The following is a 21196-nucleotide window of genomic DNA, read 5'->3' on the forward strand; positions in this document are numbered from 1 at the left end:
AATGTGGAAAATGTTTCCTTAACGCATATCCCTAACAAATGCACAGGCTTTGTGACAAACTCTGCTACATAAATTGTATCAAATAACTGTGATTTTTCTATAAAACAGTAGGGAACCTGGCATCATTTAAAATATTTTTATTATTGGAGAAATTATTAAAGATACATGATAATGGTATCTGACAATTATTGTATTCATATAAAATATTTGCCTACACAGGACTTTCCTAATAAACTGAGGTTCTTTTTATTGTTATATGATCAGTTTGTCAAATAACATCTTGTTTTGTTTTGTTTTCTGTGTATATGGGAAATACGGACTCACTACACAAAATCTGAATTACCTAGGAATGTGTAAGAAGACATTAAAAAAAACTTAACCACTTAGAAAAAATGTACAAACATGTCACACTTTCTCATATGTAATTTTTATATAATTCATATATTCTTTCATTCTTATTTGATAAGTATTTACTTGATAAGTAACATTAAATATCTATAAATGAAACACTGAATGATATTAATATACCATAACATATACCATATGATCAAATGTCTGAATTTTTATACACTGTCACATAATGTCAATGTTCTCTACAGAAAATTTGTTCAACATCTTAGGCTTGTCTCTCTTCCGATAAACATTAGCTACAACTTTATATTAAATGATAAGATGTAGAACTAGCATCTATCAATTGTTTTTTAGTAATAAATGTGGTGGAGAAAAGAGACCTGTTACCTTTATTTTCACAGGCCATCCACTGAATAGGTCCTCTGTCATAATTATGTTGGCCAACTGAAAATGTGAATACACGTACCTGGTGAAGTGAAAAAGAGGGATCTGTTAGGCTGCATAAAATGGAACCAAATGGCAACACAAAACAGCTCAACCAAAAAATAAAAGCATGCTTTTCAGGTAATTAATGGGACAAGAAAAATGAAGGCCAGTAAATCTTTCAGGAAGTCACCAGACAGAAACCACATAACCTACACTCAACACAGACTTTAGTTACTAAATTTGAGACGGCACTTGGGTGCCCCGCACCATGTCCCAACCCTATGTCAGAATCATGACTAAGGTTTCATTAGCAGAAATGGGATCTTTTGGGCCCAACCAGCTACACCTGTCTCACCTGGTTAAAACATATCCACATACCTAGGCACTGCAAAAAATAATAAGTAAAAATAGTAATTCCCATTTCATAAATATGTGGGCTTCAAAAAAAATTTTTTTAATGTTTGTTTATTTTTGAGAGAGACAGAGCGTGAGCGGGGAAGGGGCAGAGAGAGAGGGAGACACCGAATCTGAAGCAGGCTCCAGGCTCTGAGCTGTCAGCACAGAGCCCGACACGGGGCTCAAACTCATGGACTGTGAGATCATGACCTGAGCTGAAGTCGCCTGCCCGACTGAGCCACCCAGGTGCCCCTCATAAGTATGTGTTTAAAACAACATACAGAGAAAGGAGGTCATTATGATTTTAGTTGCTTAAGGCAATCATACTTAGTGATAGTTTCAACTACCTCTACACCATGAAAATATTTAGTACATACATATAGGACTGTGACGTTGGTTATTTTACTAACTTTCTACAAAGATGACTAGCATCTATAAATAAGTATGTTAAGCTTCCAGGATTTTTAAAGAGAATCAAAATATTGGCTGTTTCTAATGTGATGCAATACATATAAATATTTTAAAACTATTCAATTCAACTGAGGTAGATATTAAATTATAGGAATTTAAATGTTTACTGGAAGCCATTATATTTAATTATAAAATACTCTAATTTTATAATAATCTAGGACAAATTCAATGTCACAAATACTTAATAAAATGCCTATTTAGCATATATTGATTTTTACCAACTTAGTAATCTAAGAAAACCAGTATTTTAAGGTAAACATTTTAGCCTTTTCTAAAGATAAACATGCAGAAAATCACTTTTCCATGAATTCATGTTCTGGTTTGAACTATGTTAACAGCTTTTCTCTAATTCATGCCGATTGACTGTTTGAACTGACATTTTCTAATTGCTTTGCCTGTTTCATCTTTGCACATGACTGCAGAGCACAAATCTCAAAAGAGACTTCACATCTGTTTTCTGTTCCTCCACTGGTCGTGGCCACACAGAGATCACTTCATAACAATCCTGCCCCAAAATGTACATGGGAGATGTTGCTGTTTCACTTGTAAAGTTTTATGTGAGCCACCCTTAAGCTGCACAGGTTTGCCTCGGCTAGTTATGTGAGAAGCCATTTGGTGGACACATCTGAATTTTAATCATCTCAAATTCTAAGGGCAAGTGACACATTCTAGGTTGACAGAAGTCGGTGACACCTATTTACCTCCACTCCCTCAATTCCTCATGTGAAAATGTCACAGTTTCATTTTCTTAAATTTTGCACATTTATTTTCTTGGCTCTCTATATAGTTCATATTTCAATATAGTGTCACTTCTTATGTAGCTGAACTTACTCCTAAATGGAAATATTTTTGTAAACAGGTATGCCACCCGACTGATAATTCAATTTAACTGCTATACCTCAAACAATTGTCACATGAATTCACGGAAAAAACCCAGATGCTCCAGAAGGCACTTGGGAGATCTCCTTCGTAATGAACACTTGAAAGCATGTCTCAAATTTTCAATTTAAAGCACTGCTTTGTCTTGGTGTCTCTCTTACCACAACAGTGTTCTGGTAAAATATTTTCCACAAAGTATTTTCAGATAAAAAAAAATAAGGCTGCATGAATTTATATCCCTTGAAGGTAAGCATTTCTACTAACATAGGGGTTATACTTAGACACAGCACATAATTCTGACTGATGCTAATTCATCAAACAGTCCAAATAAACACGACTCAGCCAAAAAAACCTACCAGTAAAAAAACAAAACAAAAACTTAAACAAAACACTTGTTGCTTTGTTTTACTCCAAAACTTTTGCCTAAGCCCCAGGTTTGCACATAGAAAGATCTGAGAAGTCATCCAAATTAAGAAATTCAGAATTGGAGCTGGGTGTAGAGGTGTAAAATTTTAAAGCACACTAAACATTTTGTGTGTGTGTGTGTGTGTGTGTGTGTGTGTGTGTGTGTGTGCTTCTTTTGTGTTCATTTTCCACATATATCCTCAGCCATTTGACTGAAAGTGGCATTAACGGACTGATTTATTCCCATATTACAGATTTATAATCTGTACCCCTTTCCTTAATTTTTATTTGCCTTACTGTAGACTTTGTTAAAGACACCATTGTTCTGAAATTTCCCTCCCAATGGTCACTAAAATCTTAGGAACTACAAATTCAACCTTCTTTTTGTAATTTCTGCAACTGCCTTACCATTACTATATTTCCAAGATCTTTCTAAAATACCTAAGATGCTTATTTTTCTCTTGGTAGATACACACATTGTGCACACACACACACGCACTGTATATATTTTAATGATTTTATAGAATGCTTAGAATTTTCTAATTTCATAAATATACACCTAGTTGAGAAAAAATTCAATATAAAGCACTCTAGCTTTTAAACTCTTTATATAACAGTGAAAACAAACCAACTTAAAAACTATTTCAATTCCAACTGCCACACTCCTGTTGCATTTGTTTTGCTTTACACATTTTGCCAAGTTATGTGAAAAGAATTTTAACTTCACTGATTTCATACACACGTGCAGTATACGTTACAGTACATGTTCACGATAAACTCGTGAAACTTAAAAGACTACGTTTGCACCCTAACTTTCCACTTAGAATTTTAAATGGTTTCGTTCTTCCTAGTCTATGCTATATTACTGCCACCCTGTGGAACAGTGAATAAAGTAACTCTAAAATTCCTAATGCCAAATCCACAGAGATGATGGCTGTCCCTTTATTCCTCTGACATTTTCCACTTCTGCAAAGGTATTGTTCTTGTTTAGTTATAAATTTGGGGAAATCGAACAAGAGTAGTTTCTTGAAATATGCCCAACGTAAGAATTAAATCACATTCTCAAAGATCTCTATTGTTAGGGTTTTTAATTAGTATATTTGCATGGTCCTATTTAAAAACAAGGAAATGACATAGAAAATCACTCAAAATACTTAATGAGTAGTCGCACAAGCTAACTATTTCATCTAAAGTCTCAAGCAAGTTACTTACTTTAAACCATGCCTACCAAGGCAAAGTCAACTTTGGTGGAGAAAAAATTTCTTTACTCATGCCTAGTAGTACATTTGTAATCACACTATGAGATTCGTTTAACAAATGTATACTGGAAACTTTCTAAGCGAAATAGTGCTAGAAAATGTGTTAAATGTTCCCTCACTAATCTGGATGATTTTAGTTAAGCTCAAGTTTCAAAATGTTTGCTTCTTTGAGAGTCATATATGACTCAGTCATAAATGGGCTTAAAATTATTTTTCATAATCCTGGAGATCAGAGAAGTAACATGGGAAGATAGTATTGGATAAATACTTGACTGGGCTGGAACAGTACTGTATATATCGTACCTGTTAAAGTGCCATATACATAAATGAAAATAAATATTAAATGACAAAAAAAATGAAAAGCTGCTTGAGTGGTTTCAACTTCTTACCATATGGATCGAAGACAGGCTTTGGTGTTATTCAAATTAAATCTGTTTGTTATAACACGGAGCCTAAACTAGGCTAATAGTCAGCTAGCATACAAAAATGTGGACAGTTTCATTACACTTATATCATGTTAAATCCCTAATCTTTTTATTTTATGTTATGCAGACTTGTTCAGTGAATGTCAGCAAACTTTTTGAGGCAAAATAAAGTATACTCAATACACGTACCTTTTATGTACTCTATTATTCTTAGGGAATGAAAACTTTCTCCTCAGTTTTGTCTCATGATCAGTTACATAAGCATATTCAAAAAAGTTAGGTATATAATTTTGCCTTCAGTTCCTTTAAAAACCAATTTTTCTCTTAACAGATTACTGTAATTCCAACAGTCTAATGTTGAACGTCAAGCCTGGCCCAGTTGACCAGAAAAAATTTTAATTAACAACAAATTTGGAATATATTTAAAATATATTATTTTAATATTATTAAGTTTGATATTATTTAAACAAATAATATATATTATTAATTTGTTTCTTATAATACACCACTGTTTTATAACTTTATCCTACAATTTTGAACTTCTGCTAATCTGTTTTGTTTTGTTTTGTTTTGTTTGTTGAAGACTAAAATACTTGTCTTCAATTAAGATTTTTCCAAAGCCACAGGGTCAACCTATTTTAAAAAGCCATAGGAATTTCTTGTTTCCCAGCAGAACCCAGTTACTGGAAACTGTCACCTCAACAATTATCAGTTACCCAGAGTTCAAGTTTAATTTACAATAGGCAAATCTCCAAGGAATAATGGAAATGAGACTATGAAGAAAAGAGGCCAATAAAACTAAAATAAAAACTTCAGCTATCGAAACATGTTAGAAAAATGATGTCAGAAATGGGTTTTATTAATTTACTGTGTGTACTAAAATTTTTGGCATTAAGCCTATAAAAACACTAGATTGGACTGAATATTTTAGGAGAAATTTCTACAGCGGTTTCCATAATTCACAAGTGTACCAGAATCTGGAGCCTTCGAATAACCCACATCCCTAGTTTTATAGCATTATGAAATAAATAAAAGTGTCCAAATTCACCTTTCACACTTAATTTATTTTATAAAGCCCAACGATCTGAAAGCTACTTGCAGCCTGCAGAGTTTTGATGGCTTAGTTTAATCCATCTTAACCTCTTAACGCTGTGAAAAGCATGTCCCTTAGTGGTCAAGTCCGACTACCCAGAAGGCTCTTGGGTGGGCAAATGATGATTGGCACAGCCACAAGGCGGCCTGGGAGAAAGAGACAGATGACCAGCTACGTGCAGTCCGCGAGATGTTATGAAATTTGGATTACAGATCATTTAAATTCTTAACTCTGCCACTTAGTAGCTGTATGACTTTCAACAAGTTATTTAACTTCTCACATTTTGATTTTCGGATTTCCAAAATGGGGATGATGGTAATGGCAATAAAAATATTTTTATCCTATGATTATTCCCATTGTAAATGAAAGGATACATATAAAGCTTTTATGGTACATGGAAAATTATAAGATCAATCAATATGAACTATGGTAACGAAGATGAAGATGATGATGATGATGATGAAGAGAACTACAACTTCTAAAGTCAAATTATCAGTATTTCATGGGCAACGTTTTCCATCAGTAACACAACAGCATTCCATGCCTCAAAAAGAACTCAAAATCATTCAAAATGACACCTTTCTAGAGGAGCAACTTTGGCTTGCTTTATTACATTTAGCGATAAATTAAAGACAAGACGCCAATATTGTCTAAATGCCACTGTGTCCATATGAGATATGTGTACAGGAAAGTTCCAGTCATCTGACAAAGGCAAGAATTTAGTCAAGGACTGTTGAATTTGTGCAAGCAAATAACATCAAATCACTTTAAAGAGGAAAACAAAATGCATTTGTCATATAGGTTTTGCAGTTGTGATCTTTTTTTTTAAATTTTTTAAATGTTTATTTTATTTATTTTTGAGAGACAGAGAGAGACAGCGTGAGCAGGAGAGGGCAGAGAGAGAGAGAGGGAGACCCAGAATATGAAGCAGGCTCCAGGCTCCGAGCTGTCAGCACAGAGCCTGACGTGAGGTTTGAACTCAAGAGCCATGAGATCGTGACCTGAGCCGAAGTCGGCCGCTCAAAGAACCAAGCGGATTTATCTCTCCCATGTCCTCCATGTTGCATGCATAATGACATAGATACACGCCTTAGGATTATGTTAGTACTTAAAAATTATTAACAACGATTACAATGAATCACTCTCCCGTTATCAGGTAATAAGGAAGTGATTTCTAGTTCTCCTACCCTCTGCATACATTTATAGTTCATGATAAAGGAAGAATAAGTGATGGGTACACTGCATTTCCAAGCAATCTGTAGCTTGGCCCAGACTATCATCAGCTGGGAGGTCGGAAAATAAGTGATAGACTGATTTAGTTCAGACATGCTTGGGTAAGGCCAAATACTTCATTGACACTGATAATGAGAACACTCATGAGAAACTGTGTGTCAGACTTATTAGAGTGTATGGAAAGATGCCATCAATACAATCATATTTTATATAAACTTAAACCTCCCTACTTATAAGATGATACATGCAAGAGTGGAACATCAATTCTGCTCCATATTTGAATTACATGGAAGTAAATATTGATGAAATGATTATCTTTAATTTTTTTTAATCTTTAAGTTTATTTTACTTATCTTTGAGAGAGGGAGAGAGAGAGAGCGCACGAGCAAGGAAGGGGCAGAGAGAGAGGGGAAGAGAGAGAATCCCAAGCAGTCTCTGCACTAACAGTGCGGTGCCAGATGGCAGGCTGGGTCCCACTAACTGTGAGAACATTACGTGAGCCAAAATCAGGAGTCGGCCTCCTAACTGACTGAGCCACCTAGGTGCCCCTAAATGATTATCTTTTAAAAGAACAAAGTTATTGCGTTGTTCTTACATTTTTTAAATTTTTGTATAGTTTACCTTAGGAGCAGATTGTGTATTTACAGGTATGTCTGCCATATCAGTAAACATTTAGCAACTACTATGCATCCAGCACTGTGGATCCTCACAGTGGATCCTTTGAATCCTCAAAGGATTCAAAAGTACATTTACAAATCAGCATAACCCCTACTTCATAGAGCTTCAAGCTCACCTCATAATGTGATGTTAAGATGATTTATTGTAATTGTCATCAATAAAGGTAAAATACCAACATAATCCCAAGGCATGTATCTATGTTACGTATCCACATGTAAGATGTGACAGGAGTATCTGTTCGGTTCTTTAAGATAATATATATAAAACCTACAGGACTATTGCATTTTGCCCTTCTTTTTTTTTTTTTTACTTTTATTTGAGAGAGAGAGACAGACAGACAGACAGACACAGTGGAGGGAGGGACAGAGGGCACAGAGAGAGAATCTCAATTTGAGAAAGAGAATCTGAGAGAGAATCTGCTCAGTGCAGAGCCTGACAAGGGCCTCAATCCCACAAACCTCGGATTATGACCTGAGCCAAAACTAAGAGTCGGACGCTCAACAGACTGAGTCACCTGGGCCGCCCCTGGTTTTCTTTTTAAAGTTGTTCTGTGTTATTTTTTAGAACAAGTTCCTTCACAGAGGGAAGTTCAAAATAAGAGAGCAGATAAATAATTAATCAAAAATGGTAACCTGAGAGAATGAAAACAGAGGAGAGATGGTGTTGAACACAGAATGATAAAGGGGTAGGTGGGAAAGGGAGTGCTCTAGGCTCCAGGAAGACTGAGCAGATATCTATGGTAACTGGAATGCTTAATCTGAGAAGAAAGCAGCTTCAGAAAAAGCAGAAGGGCGTGCCTCTTTAGGTCCATCGATTTAACACAAACAAAAGGCCATCCTGATTCTCGGTGATACAATTCTATCCAGAGATTAATTCAAGTGTATTTTCTTTACATTTTCTGTATGTCTTCTTATATACTGTTTGCTTCATGTAACATTCAACTTCCATTTTTCACTAGATTTTAGATATTAAGGATTCTGTAAAATGTTTGGTAGTAGTATTACACCTGAAGAGAATGTGTCTGATAATATTTTCCTTAGTTCAGGGAATAAAGTATCAACATTAATTTTATACTAAGAGAAACAAGTGTAAATAAATCTGTCAGAGAGGAAGACAGAAAGACACACACACACACACACACACACACACACAACATGACTTTGACATGGATAATCTCTCTGCTGAGGGGCCAATGTTACTGGTGATTCCTGTTATCAACTCTACAGTAACTCCAGCATAAATAACACATTTGGTTTTTTTGAACAAAAGCATATTTTCTATTCTAAAGCTGAAAAGTTCTTAGTAACTGCTGCAAGTGGCAAAATGTCTAAAATGAAGCTTTTTAGAAGCAGTGCATTTGTTACCCGGTATTACAATGGTTTACAAATCTCAGCGTCGCATGTATTTAAACACTGCTTTCAAAGGCTTCATTCTTGCCCGATTGAGAAGCCAGGCAAAGACAGTAGAGAAGGCAACAAATCACTTTCCTTACCATCTGTTGAAAAATTAATTGACAATTTTCACTGTTACTATATAAAACACATACCCAGATTCCATAATTTGTAACTTGGTTTAGATTTTAGTGGGCTACAGATTATTTATTTCTCCTATGGATCTGACAAATAGGAAAGACTTTGCTAATCATTGTTTAAATAACTAAAAAAAAGTAACAATGCATCTGTCATGCCGTTATAATTTTGGCGACACTCTATTTTGAAATCCATGCATCATATTTTCCATTTGTTCTTATTCAATTTACTGGTTATTTTGAAATTTTCACGTTACCAATTTTTGATGCTTTTGCATTTTTTGATTAATTCTGAGAAGTAAGCTAGGCATCAGAGGACTATTTTCTAACTGGCTAGACAATCTTAAGCGTGTACTGTTAACCAATCTTTTTGCCATTCTACAGAAAATCAAATATCTTTAATTTTGCTAGGCCTGGGAATTATCTTTCAACTCTGTGTCTGGTTTCACTTTCCTTTATTCATTTGTTTGGATTCTGTGATAGAGTTCATTTTAGTTTTGGCACCATTTTTAAGGAAGTGTCGTACACGCGGGTGAACCCTAAGGAACGGGACTGCTGCAGGTAAAGATCGTAACGTGAATGCATTTTAATATGGAACAGCTGTGTGAAGAGATTAACATGGACTCAGTTTTAAAGCCGTACCTATCTATAATCAGGTAGATTAATTCCCAAGAGTAATACACTTCCAAAGAATCCAAACATTATGTTCTAATTCTTAAACCTTTTGGCCTCATTAAATTGTGCTGTATATCTGCAGCCTCATTCATCAGCTCTCCGGATGCACCTCATCACACTTACCTGGGTTGCTCTGAAAGATTTCTAATGTCATCTGGGTGAAAAATGAATGCAAATGAAGCATTCAGCAGCCACGTTTATGCCAAGCAAGAGGCTTGGGGGGAGGGGGGGAGGCAGAATTCAAAGAGTAGTTTTCAGAGTTTTCTGTTAAAGCTCATCCAACTTTATGACTTGGTAATTTTGATATTTTTTGAAAACACAAGGGAACTTTGTTTTAAAGGACGTCTTTTAAAATAAAGTTATAATCAAATAGAGAATTTTTAAGAGTATTGAAAGCATTTTACTACATCTGTCAAATTTTATTTTTGCACACTGGCCATTCGAAAAATAACATGGCTAGTGAAATTCTGAGTAATAGATTATGTAACAAATATTAATTATGCAGGTATGGGATTGGTAATACAGGGTTCTAGATCCTGTCACCATAAACATCTTTGCTGCAAGCAATTTCACTGCAAACATTTTGCAGTGTAAATATTGGCTTTAAGGCAATTTCGCCATAAAAGATAAAATCATGAAATATAAAAGAGGGTCATTCATTTAAAAAGACACAACGAAAGATGGAAAATGAGTAACAAGATGTAAAGGAATTTATTTTGCGTAATACAAAATATTTGAATTCGTTCCAAACGTATAATGTGGATTCAGAGCGATACTGCAAAATTCACTGCTCTTATTTTGTGGGTTAACCTAAACACTGGTCTTCAAAGTCATTCATTCATTGTTTTATACTTGTTTTGGTTTTTTTTTTTGCTTGTTCATTTGTCTCTTCCCTCGGCATTATACTTTTTTTTTCCTCCTTTGTTTGCTAAAATCTCTTCCTTTGTTAAGAGAGGTATCAGTTTCCAAATACTAGGATGCATAATTGTCACTCAGTTTGCATTTTTTGTGTGTGCTGTGAAAGCCTTCTACACTGTTGTTTCTTCTTGGCATACTGGCACATATCCATTGATAGACATTCCAAAGTTCTATAGGAAATGTGGGTTTATAACCCTGTGTCACAGTATATACCACTGTGAGGGCTAACAGTTATGTAATACAGAAATACATAGAATAATCACAATTATACAGAATTATACAGTATAATACAGAAATACACACAATAATGCATTGAAGGAGAAAGAAATCTAACTTTCAACCAGTTTCAAAAAACAGAACTGTCAAACCAAACTACCAATCAATTATTTTTTTTTTATCTCTTATGGCAAAATTGCCTTATGGCCATTTAGTTATGAGGTGAAAATAATTGCAAAGAAAATCCTTGTGGCAAAGATGTTTATGGGATTTTTGCTTATGGCAAAAACACTGTACATTCTGGGTCATGTACACCCTTACATGACAAAGGTAGACAATTAATTATCTTCCATATCAGTATCTGTGGGCTGTGACTCTCTCAGACTGAGTGGGTGGGTGAGTGGGAGGTAGGGAATTCTGAATAAGAAGGAGAAGTTAGTTAGAAAGGGGTCCTCAAATTCATTCACAGACATTTGAAGTCATATATGAAGTGCGTGTGTATATATATATATATATATATATATATGTATATATATATATATATATACTACTTTTGGTGGGTATATATACATACTCTATGCACACATATGCCCTTAGCAAAAGCAATTAACTATACAAAATTATGTCTTGGCCAAAGAAAAATACACTCAAAGGCCTGACTTAAAAGTGATCATCTGCTATCATCTATTCACTGTTAATTGATATGGAACATGCGAATACCAACAGATGATTTTTTTTGTTTAATAAAGTTTTCCCACATGAGAAAACGCGGGAAGCCATTACACTTCAAGGTAGAGTTCGTAAGAAGGACAAGACAGCAATTTTGCCATAAACGTAATTACTACTTGTTCAGTTCAGGAAGCTATGATCTGCATCTATCTGTCCCTCCTCTTTCAAGGATCTCTGTCAATTATTTTTCTGTTTTGTATCTATAAGCTTTCCCTGTATGTCTCTTTATGAACCTGTAACACAGAATAATGAATTAGCTCTTCCATCCTTAAAAACAGAGTATGAAGATACACACACACACACACACACACACACACACACACACACACCCACACCTGTGTATCTAAACTATGACCTTGAGTTGATGGTCTTAATTCCCCCGTGATATTTGCAAATACTTTAGAAAAAATGTTTTATATTCAGATTTCTCTTTTCTCACCCCTCGTTTACTTCTCAACCACCAGCTGGCTTTTATTCATACAATTTTATATTAGAAAGCCCATGCCAAAGTAGCACACATGGTCTCTTGTTACTGGAGATACAATGGACAGAGGGGATGCCCATTTAAAATAGATATAGGGGTGCCTGGGTGGCTCAGTCGGTAGGCATCCAGCTTCAGCTCAGGTCATGATCTCACGGTTCGTGAGTTTAAGCTCCACAAGCTGTACTGTACTTGGAGCCTGGAACCTGCTTCAGATTCTGTGTCTCCCTCCCTCTCTCTCTCTCTTTCTCTCTGAAGTAAATAAACATTAAAATGTTTTCAAAAATAGATATAGGGGCACCTGGGTGGCTCAGTGGGTTAAGCGTCTGACTTTGGCTCAGGTCATGATCTCACATTTGGTGGGTTTGGGCCCTGCATCGGGCTCTGTGCTGACAGCTCGGAGCCTGCTTCAGATTCTGTGTCTCCCCCTCTCTTTACCCCTTCTCCACTCATGTTCTGTTTCTCTCTGTCTCAAAAATAAATAAAAATTAAAAAAAATTAAATATGCATAAATTTGTATGTATGGATATATCTGTGTATGTAGGTAAGCATATATGTATAAGTGTGCTTATCACAAAAACTTTGCTACAGCCACTGAAATTAGAATCACAGAGACAATCAAGTATCTAATTCCAAGAACATCTTAATGTTTATGTTAGGTAAAAATAACAATTAAATATTGCAGAAATTAAGCATTAATTTTCAAAGTTGCTTTGGCATTAATACAAGTGTGTGCCCTTAAGAAAAGTGTGTGTCCATAAAGCACAGGAGTCAGTAGGTGAGCAAACAGAGAGACTGTTGCATAAGACTGGACTCATTAGTTTCACAAAAGTGAATGTGATATGAATCGTTTATCATGTGGTTTACTATGTCACAAAATGCTTTGTTTAAAAGTTTAGTTCCTATAAAAGGTGAAGTGGATGAGAAGCAGTGTTTCAAGATATTAATATTTAGACTGGACTTTTTTAGGATGCATAGAAGGAAAAATGGCTTTAAACCAGTAAATTCTTCATTTATTCAATTAAACAATTTGTGATAGTAGAGGATAAAAACTATTGCTTTCCTGATGACATAAATCCTCTTGTATTAAAACAAGGAAAAAAAAAACGTTTATGCTATGCCTTCAAGACATGTTATTGTGTTAATCCTGGATGCAAATACAGTTTTCAAGGAGAAAAAAATTACAAGTGTAGATGAAAATAACTTCTCTTTTTATACATTTTTTATTAATTTAAATTTGTTAAAATATATACTCCTTAAAATCAAGATTTGTCTGTGACAAATTCTGACATAATATGTAAAATTCATTGCCACATTAATTTAAGAAGTCTTCCATTTTATTTTATTTTTAATTTTTTTTAACATTTATTTATTTTTGAGAGACAGAGAGAGACAGAGCCCAAGGAGGAGAGCGGGACACAGAGTCTGAAGCAGCCTCCAGCTCCGAGCTGTCAGAGCCAGACACGGGGCTCGAACTCACCAATTGCGAGATCATGACATGAGTTGAAGTCGGTCGCTTAACCGACTGAGCCACCCGGGTGCCCCAAGAATCCTTCCATTTTAAAAGAAGAAAAATATCCAGAAGTAAGTGAGATTCCCGGTGGTAGGTTTGGATGATACATTAATAAAATAAAAGACGATTTATCTAAACTTGTATCCGTTTAAAAACAGTGATATAAATGGTGGGGCTTGTACTTATATACTTCTATCATAAAATCATATTCTTAAAATTATGACTAAATTTAAGGTACTAAAAGGTCACTTCCAAATGATGAAAGTAAGATTAACTACTAGAATTTTGAGATACAGTTGAATTTTGATTAAATTTGTTTTGAGTTCTTTAAAATATGTAATGTTAGAATTATTTAGAACATTTAAATAAGCTGAAAATTCCTTGCCCCAAGTTATTTTCATAATTACATATTTGTCCTTTAATAGAAATCCTGCTTCCAACTTTTGTTAGATAGTCTCAATTCATTTACTGTCATGCATTAAAAACTATCTCCAAATCTGAACTCGCTGCTGGATACCTAGAGTTCAGAGGTAAACAAAACACAGGCCCAGTCTTGTGGGATCTAGTAATCCAGAGAGGGGACCAAGGAGAGCTCCCATGGGGAGAGTACAGTGTAAGGGACATGTAGGATCCCATACAGTGTGCTTTGGGATCAGAGCACAAGAATCCAAACAAGCCTGAAGGGGAGGGGGGTGTCAGGGACATCCTCTACGGGGTGATGATTGCCCTGAATTTTGAAAAATGAGAAGTTACTAAGTAAGGTAATTAAATATACATTATATCTTAGATTAATGCACCTGGATCTTCCCATTTCTTTTCATTCTGATACTTTTTTGGAAAGAAGTATTTATAACATCAAGTTATCATCTGAAAGTATTTGGTCAATGGTTCAATTTATTAACTTTTTCAAAAGAAATGGTTTCTCTATACAATTAAAAACACTAGGTCCTTAGGAAAAAAAGAGAAAAAAACCTCAACCTATGGATGAAACTTATGTCATAACATAATTACAGTATATGTAAGTATTCCAAGAGTTGAGTATTAAAAAGATTTGTAGTGAATTTGATGTTTTATGTGTGTGTATGTTTTCAATTCTTCGATCATATTGCAATCACATATAGGCTAAAAAGCACCTAGGAGTATTCAAAGTATTCTAAAAAATTTCGTCAATACTGTACCCAATTATTCACAATACTGTGTCTGCAAAACTATCTAAATATATTAATTCATCTTTTCCCTCTCTCCTTTTAATTCCTAAAATACATATAAAACAATCTACTAGAGCTCATGATGAACTTCACCTCTCCAAATGGTGAAAACAGCAATTAAAACCAAAGCGAATTGGCATTTTCTTCAACAGAGAGTTCTTCTGGATCAATGTGTAATATCTGTTGGAATTCTTGAAACACAAGAAACAGCTTATGATTTATCACTACGTTCTTAATGGATCCTTAGCATTTTAGAAAACCGAATTAAGAATCATTCTCTTATCAAATGTGAAGAGTCAGTCAGAAAGTTGAAATAAACTGATGGTAGGCTTGCTAGAAAGATAGTTAGTTACAGTTGATATCCTCTGCAGTATCAGCAGGTTTAGGTACATGGATGAACGTTCAAAATAGGTCTCCCAACAATACTTTTTTCTGCAGTTACATAATCACTGAAACAAATATATTACAACCTCAAAATTACTGTCTTCACATTCCTCATTCCTTATGGAAACAGCATACTTTAAAAATATTATGCATATTAAAGAATTTGTCTAATATATTCTATTGAGTGTGTAAAACTGAATAAAGGAAACTTCCTCAAAAATGGTGTTGGGAAGCCAGAAGGAGAAGGGGGAGGTCTCAGGCCCTAACACCCCTCATCAGGTGCAGATCCCAGTAAGAAGTACTTTGCATTTGCAAGAAAAACAGCCTACTTTCCCACTCCAGCAGGAGAAAGAATTTCTCTTTGCCCAGGAACGAGCTCAGCCAATAACAAAATATCTCAACTCAGCCAAGGAGAAACCATCACCACCCTGAATGCTGGCTTTCCTCCAGTGGGTTTTGGCTCAAGCAGTGGTTTGCAACTCTCTCTTTTTTTTTCCCTGCAGAGTTCCTCTTCTTTGATATGGATACTTGCCTACCGCTTGCCATAGCTTACATGTCCTGAGCTGGAATTCTTCTGCTATTCCTGAATAAACCCATTTTGCTGATAAAATAACTATCTGGTTTTTTTTTTAATGTTTATTTATTTTTGACAGAGAAAGAGACAGAGCACGAGTGGGGGAGAGGCAGAGAGAGAGGGAGACACAGAATCGGAAGCAGGCTCCAGGCTCTGAGCTGTCTGCACAGAGCCCGACGCGGGGATCGAAGTCACAGACCGTGAGATCATGATCTGAGCTGAAGTTGGACACTCAACCGACTGAGCCACCCAGGCGCCCCTGGCTGTTTTACTTTGAAAGTTGACAAAATAAAAATGATTTTCAAATAAGGGTGCAATTTTTGCTGTTATAAATCGCTTCATTTGAAATCTACAGAACAATGTCTATGAAGATAATTTTTAGACATATGTAGGAAGTTTTAGTATTACTATAATAATTAAATGATCACAAAGTTTTCCTAGAAAAGCTTAAACTGTTCCTATTTTTCCATTCTCTTCTGGTTACTCTCTTCCTATAACATTTTCTCATACAGAATTTATACGTAAGAAACAGATAGGATTCTATAGGTCCAAATTATTTTATTAATAAATTAGATAGAAGGTAATTAAGGATCACATAAAAAGTATTACGCTGAATAATTCTGTAACTGTGTCAGTGGTTTATAATCCATGATCCATATGACTTTATAATCAGCATGCTAATTTCCCCTCTTAGTGACCCTCCGTCACATCTCTTTAAAAACCACGTACATTGATACCAAAATGAAAGAAAATACTAGAAAATCACTCACTTTTTTATCTTTGTTGTATTTGGCAAATATCTCCTGGGCTCTCTCTTCTCCTCCATCCGTGAACAACATGATAATCTTATTGCAATTGGCTCTAGAAACATTATACTGTAAATAAAATTTAAAAAATGTGTATCATTCACACACACAAAGGTAAGGAATATGAAGCAATAAGGAAAGAGCATGAACAGACTGCAAGGAAGGGTGTAGTATCTGTTCAGTAAGTATACTCTAAAGAACCAGTTCTCGGGTCAGGCCAGACCCATCTCTACAAGGGACTCTCCTCACCCCCCAGATATCCATGGGTCTCACTTCCTTTCGGTCTTTGATCAAATGTCACCTATCAGTGAAGAATTTGCTGAAAATGGCTTTAAATTGCACTCTCTCTCCCAGGTGGCATTTTTCTTCATAGCATGTTACATTGTTTTATGTATACAGTATGTATTTTATTTGTTTGCATTTTGTTCGCTTCCCCTGATTGAATGTTAAGTGCTGTAAGGGCATGAAGTTTTGTCTTGTCTGATCCTGAAGAGCCTGGCATGTAATAACTTCTCAGTGGTTGATTAATAAATGGATTTTAAATGAATGGTTATGTCAGTTTTATGCCCCTGTAATTGTACCAGAAACAAGTAAGTGGTATTAATGAAAAATGTGCATACCCTTCCACATGTATTTTCAATCCATTGACAAACATTTTTGCTCCCTGTCCTCTTCCTTCACCGTATTTTATTCACTTTACCGCCCCAAACTGCAAACTTCTAGTTGATCCCTAACACCCAGCACTCTTTTGTATCTTTGTAAAGGCTGATACCTAATCCCAGAATATCCTCCTATCCTCTCTCAATCTGCCACACATACTCGAATCATGAAAGACTCAATTCCAAAGATAAATCCTCCCTTAAACCTTCAGGTCCCCAAAGAGTCAGACAGAGGAAAACAGTGATTAGCACCAAAGGGCCACTAAGATGAAGAACTAATTTAGAAAGCTGGAGTTCTCTGAGGTCTGAAATCATCATCTCAAGCTCCTACTGTTGTGAAATGTGTTTGCACAAGTGTTGAGAATAAAAGATTTCACTACTTTACAAACGCTCAGCTTCTCTGAAAATGTCAAGCCTCCAGCTCAGTACTGCTGAATGGAGGTATAATGCAAGCCAAATTTGTCATTTAAAAATTTTAAAAGCCACACTAAAGAATGTCTGAAAAATATCTGAAATTAATTCTACTAATATATTTTATTTAACCTAGTCACCCCCAAAATATTATCAATTGAACATAGAATCCATATGGAAATTATTGAGATAATATACATTTTTTTTTCTTTCACACTAACTCTTCAAATTCTGGTGTGTATTTTATGTTTATAATGCATTTCAATTCAAACCAGCCGCATTTCAAGTCTCAACAGCCACATGTGATTTTGAGTAACATAAGGCCATCACTGCCCTGGCCTTAAAATGATTACTATTTTTGAAAGAAATCATTCATTCTCTTGTAGTATTTAGGTTTCTTAAAAAAAAAACATATCTCACTTTTCAAAGAAGATAAATCTCATTTCCTGTTGTAAAAGTTAATCAAGATAATATTATGCTCTACTGATGAAAAGACCCCATTTCATATAACGGCATCCCATTGACTAGGCCATTAGAACACTGGCAGTTAAAGCTTTAAACCAAGTATTATGAAAACTCAAATACTGACTAACATAATTTGTCACATTCAAGCATAGTTCTTTAAAGAAAGCCATCTGAAAATTGGACTTATCAAAAAGTTTCATATTTTATCATCAAAATGCTTTCGTGAAAGGTGTTGAAAATCCCTTAACTAGAATTAATTTCTTTGATGATTTCATTTTATCTACATATATGAGATGGGCAAAATAACACGTACCTAAAAGACTGTTTTCCTAAAAGTGATTCAAGGTTCTTCATTAGAACTTGGTTCCAATTTTGGAAGTAATGTTGGTATTGTTATTACTCAACACAAATACGAGGGTAGGTAAGGACATTGGGGCATGGTGATCATTTGTGTAATTAGAATAGTAATGTTTCCCAAGAAGGATAGATATTAGGACACACAAAAAAGGCGGAATGAAGAAATGTTTTGCTTTCAACAAGATTTTTCCCCAGGAGGAGCCTCCTGAGTAGACACATGGTCCAGCAAAGTCAGCAACTAGTCAAAGGAAGTGCAACCATCTAAAGAATCACACAATCGTAACAATTATATGTTACCGATTTGTAACAAATTAAGAAAAGGAAAGAACTCGACTATATCAATAAAATGACAGTACAGTTGGTAACTTATTTTGTTATTTCATAACAAATTATATTACATGTCTTCTTGCTTATCCTTGTATTCTGTGTGGCCAGTATACAGCCCAGAATCTATCATACTTATATTTTTTTTTTTTGAAAAATGCATCTCCGTATATTTGTAATATTTTCTGAAATGCAACTGAGGACTAATTCAAATCTTAATTTAAGGCATACTGTAGGATAAATGATACATTTAATTCTATTTGATACTTGATTTAGGGATCTTAATAATAGACCTTGCAATGACAAACAAAAAACAGAGAATGACATTGTGCAATAAGACGACTAGAAGTATTTGGAAGAGGTAACAAAATTCCCTTCAACTTTGAATAAGGCAAGGCATGACATGTGGGAAAATTACTTTAAAATGAAGAACTGTAATACGTAAGGGACATGTGGAAAGCAGACCAGATGAGACTGGCTTCAGGAATAACTGAGAACAGATTAAAAATAATTTATAATTGTAGAGGCAGTACGAGAGGCCAATAGGAGTTAAATCATATTTTATCAGCAACTAGTAATGAATCTGGGAGTTAATGTGGCCTCTCTACTGAGACTGGCTCTGAAATAGTACATTAGGCTTGAGACTCCTTATCATTTCACAACTGAAACCTGAATAGGAGGGAACGAAGTGAGGCAAATTAACAATACCAAGAAGAGCAATTAAGATGCCACCAACTTGGTTGACTCAAAAGAAAAAGAACTTCTTTGAAAAAACTCCACAAACTTGTATTTCTTTACTACAGAAAGAATACATCTTAATCTAATGGTCAATTACATTTGAATTTCAAAGTTCTGAGTTTTCATCCTTCTATGAGCCAACATACATCATTTCATAAGCATATGCATTTTACCAAATGTAACTCCCCTGGGAACTACAACACTGAACTACTTGGCTTTTCTGTCTCCTTACTTGCTGATCTAATGCTATCTAATAAATATCACCACCACAAACTCGGTATGTCTGAAACGGAGCTATTACTACCCTCACATACTTCTACTTATATTCCTGTGTTACCAGCCACCTAGCATTCTAGTCCAGAGAACTATCTGATTATCACCACATCACCCTCCTTAACATTTTTTTTGCCTTTACTCCAACACCAGGATTTCTATAACAGCTAAACTTAGAACACTCGTTAGACCATGTCATTCTCATATTATAAACTTTTCATTTGCTCCTAAACACCTCATTAACTGATACCCCATGGCCTTTTTATTTCCCTTGCAGCTCCCGCATTGCTATGTCCCAGCCATGCCAAACCACCTGCCATTTTTCCAATGTGCCATGTTGTCTTATATGACTGTGGCTTTGTCCATGTTTTTCTTTTTCTCTGAAGTGATTTTCCCCTCTCTCGTGTACCTACCTAAATTCTACTCATTCTTCAAAATCCTGTTTTCAAGGAAATGCCCTACTTTCCTGACCTCCTTTGGGTAAGTCGAACTCCGCCTCAGTGATGTTCAAATAAACACACTGTGAATGCCCTATAACAGCACTAACGCATTGTACTAGGAATGATGATTTACCATGTCATGCTGGACCTTCTTGAGATCAGACAGCCTTGTTTACTTCTGCTATTCTAGCAATACTAACGTGACAGGAAATTGTGAGGTACACGATAAATATTGGCTGAATGAACAAATGAATGAGGCAACCAATCAGACATCTTGAAAACTATTTTAGAAGCCTTACTTAGGGAACAACCAAGTCCGACTTGCAGACAAGACTGCATTTAAGGACCTGTTCGGTGACTCAGCAAATATGGTTTGAATGATGAGCTGACTCTGTACCAGACACGTGCTAGTCATTAACTATAGTAATAATGACCATGACTCCAATACCACGGCAACAACCCACACTCACATGAGGTTTGCTATGTGTCGGGTTCTGTGGACAATCCTGTCTACAGCCCTCTCTGCTGTACATGCCATGGTGTAAGTGAGGAAACCAAGGTATAGAAAGGTGAGGTTCACACTCTCAACCATGGTGATAATAGTGCCTCATGAGAGATAAAAACCTGAATGACGACTCCTGCTCTAGAAGAGCTCAAAATGACAGACAACATGGCCACTTGAAAACACTAGTCCACAGCGTGAGGTACGTGCTATGGTATGGGGCAGGCAGCAAGCATGCCGGAGTCTGAGAGTCTAACTGGAGACATGGATGGGTGATCTGGTGAGGGAGAGATCTTCACTGAGGAAGAAATTCCTGCTCTGAGACTTATATCCTATTCCCCTTAATGTCTGCCATTTGGACCTTTGTGGACATTAAGTA

The 21196-nt window shown here is 35.5% G+C and overlaps 1 protein-coding gene across 11 annotated transcripts in view; it reads right to left on the reverse strand.

Annotated features, from left to right (window-relative positions):
• CACNA2D1 (calcium voltage-gated channel auxiliary subunit alpha2delta 1) overlaps positions 1-21196 on the reverse strand; it is a 496078-nt gene that overhangs the window by 70577 nt on the left and 404305 nt on the right. For all 11 annotated transcript variants that reach the window (XM_019825390.3, XM_045052315.1, XM_011280348.4 and 8 more), the window contains 2 exons: positions 16613-16717; positions 739-817 (listed from right to left, as the gene is read on the reverse strand). In XM_019825390.3, coding sequence (XP_019680949.1) covers positions 739-817; positions 16613-16717 — 184 coding nt within the window. The remainder of the gene's footprint in view (positions 1-738; positions 818-16612; positions 16718-21196) is intronic.

Source organism: Felis catus, chromosome A2 (assembly GCF_018350175.1).
Source record: "Felis catus isolate Fca126 chromosome A2, F.catus_Fca126_mat1.0, whole genome shotgun sequence".
In the NCBI taxonomy this organism is placed as follows: Eukaryota; Metazoa; Chordata; class Mammalia; order Carnivora; family Felidae; genus Felis; species Felis catus.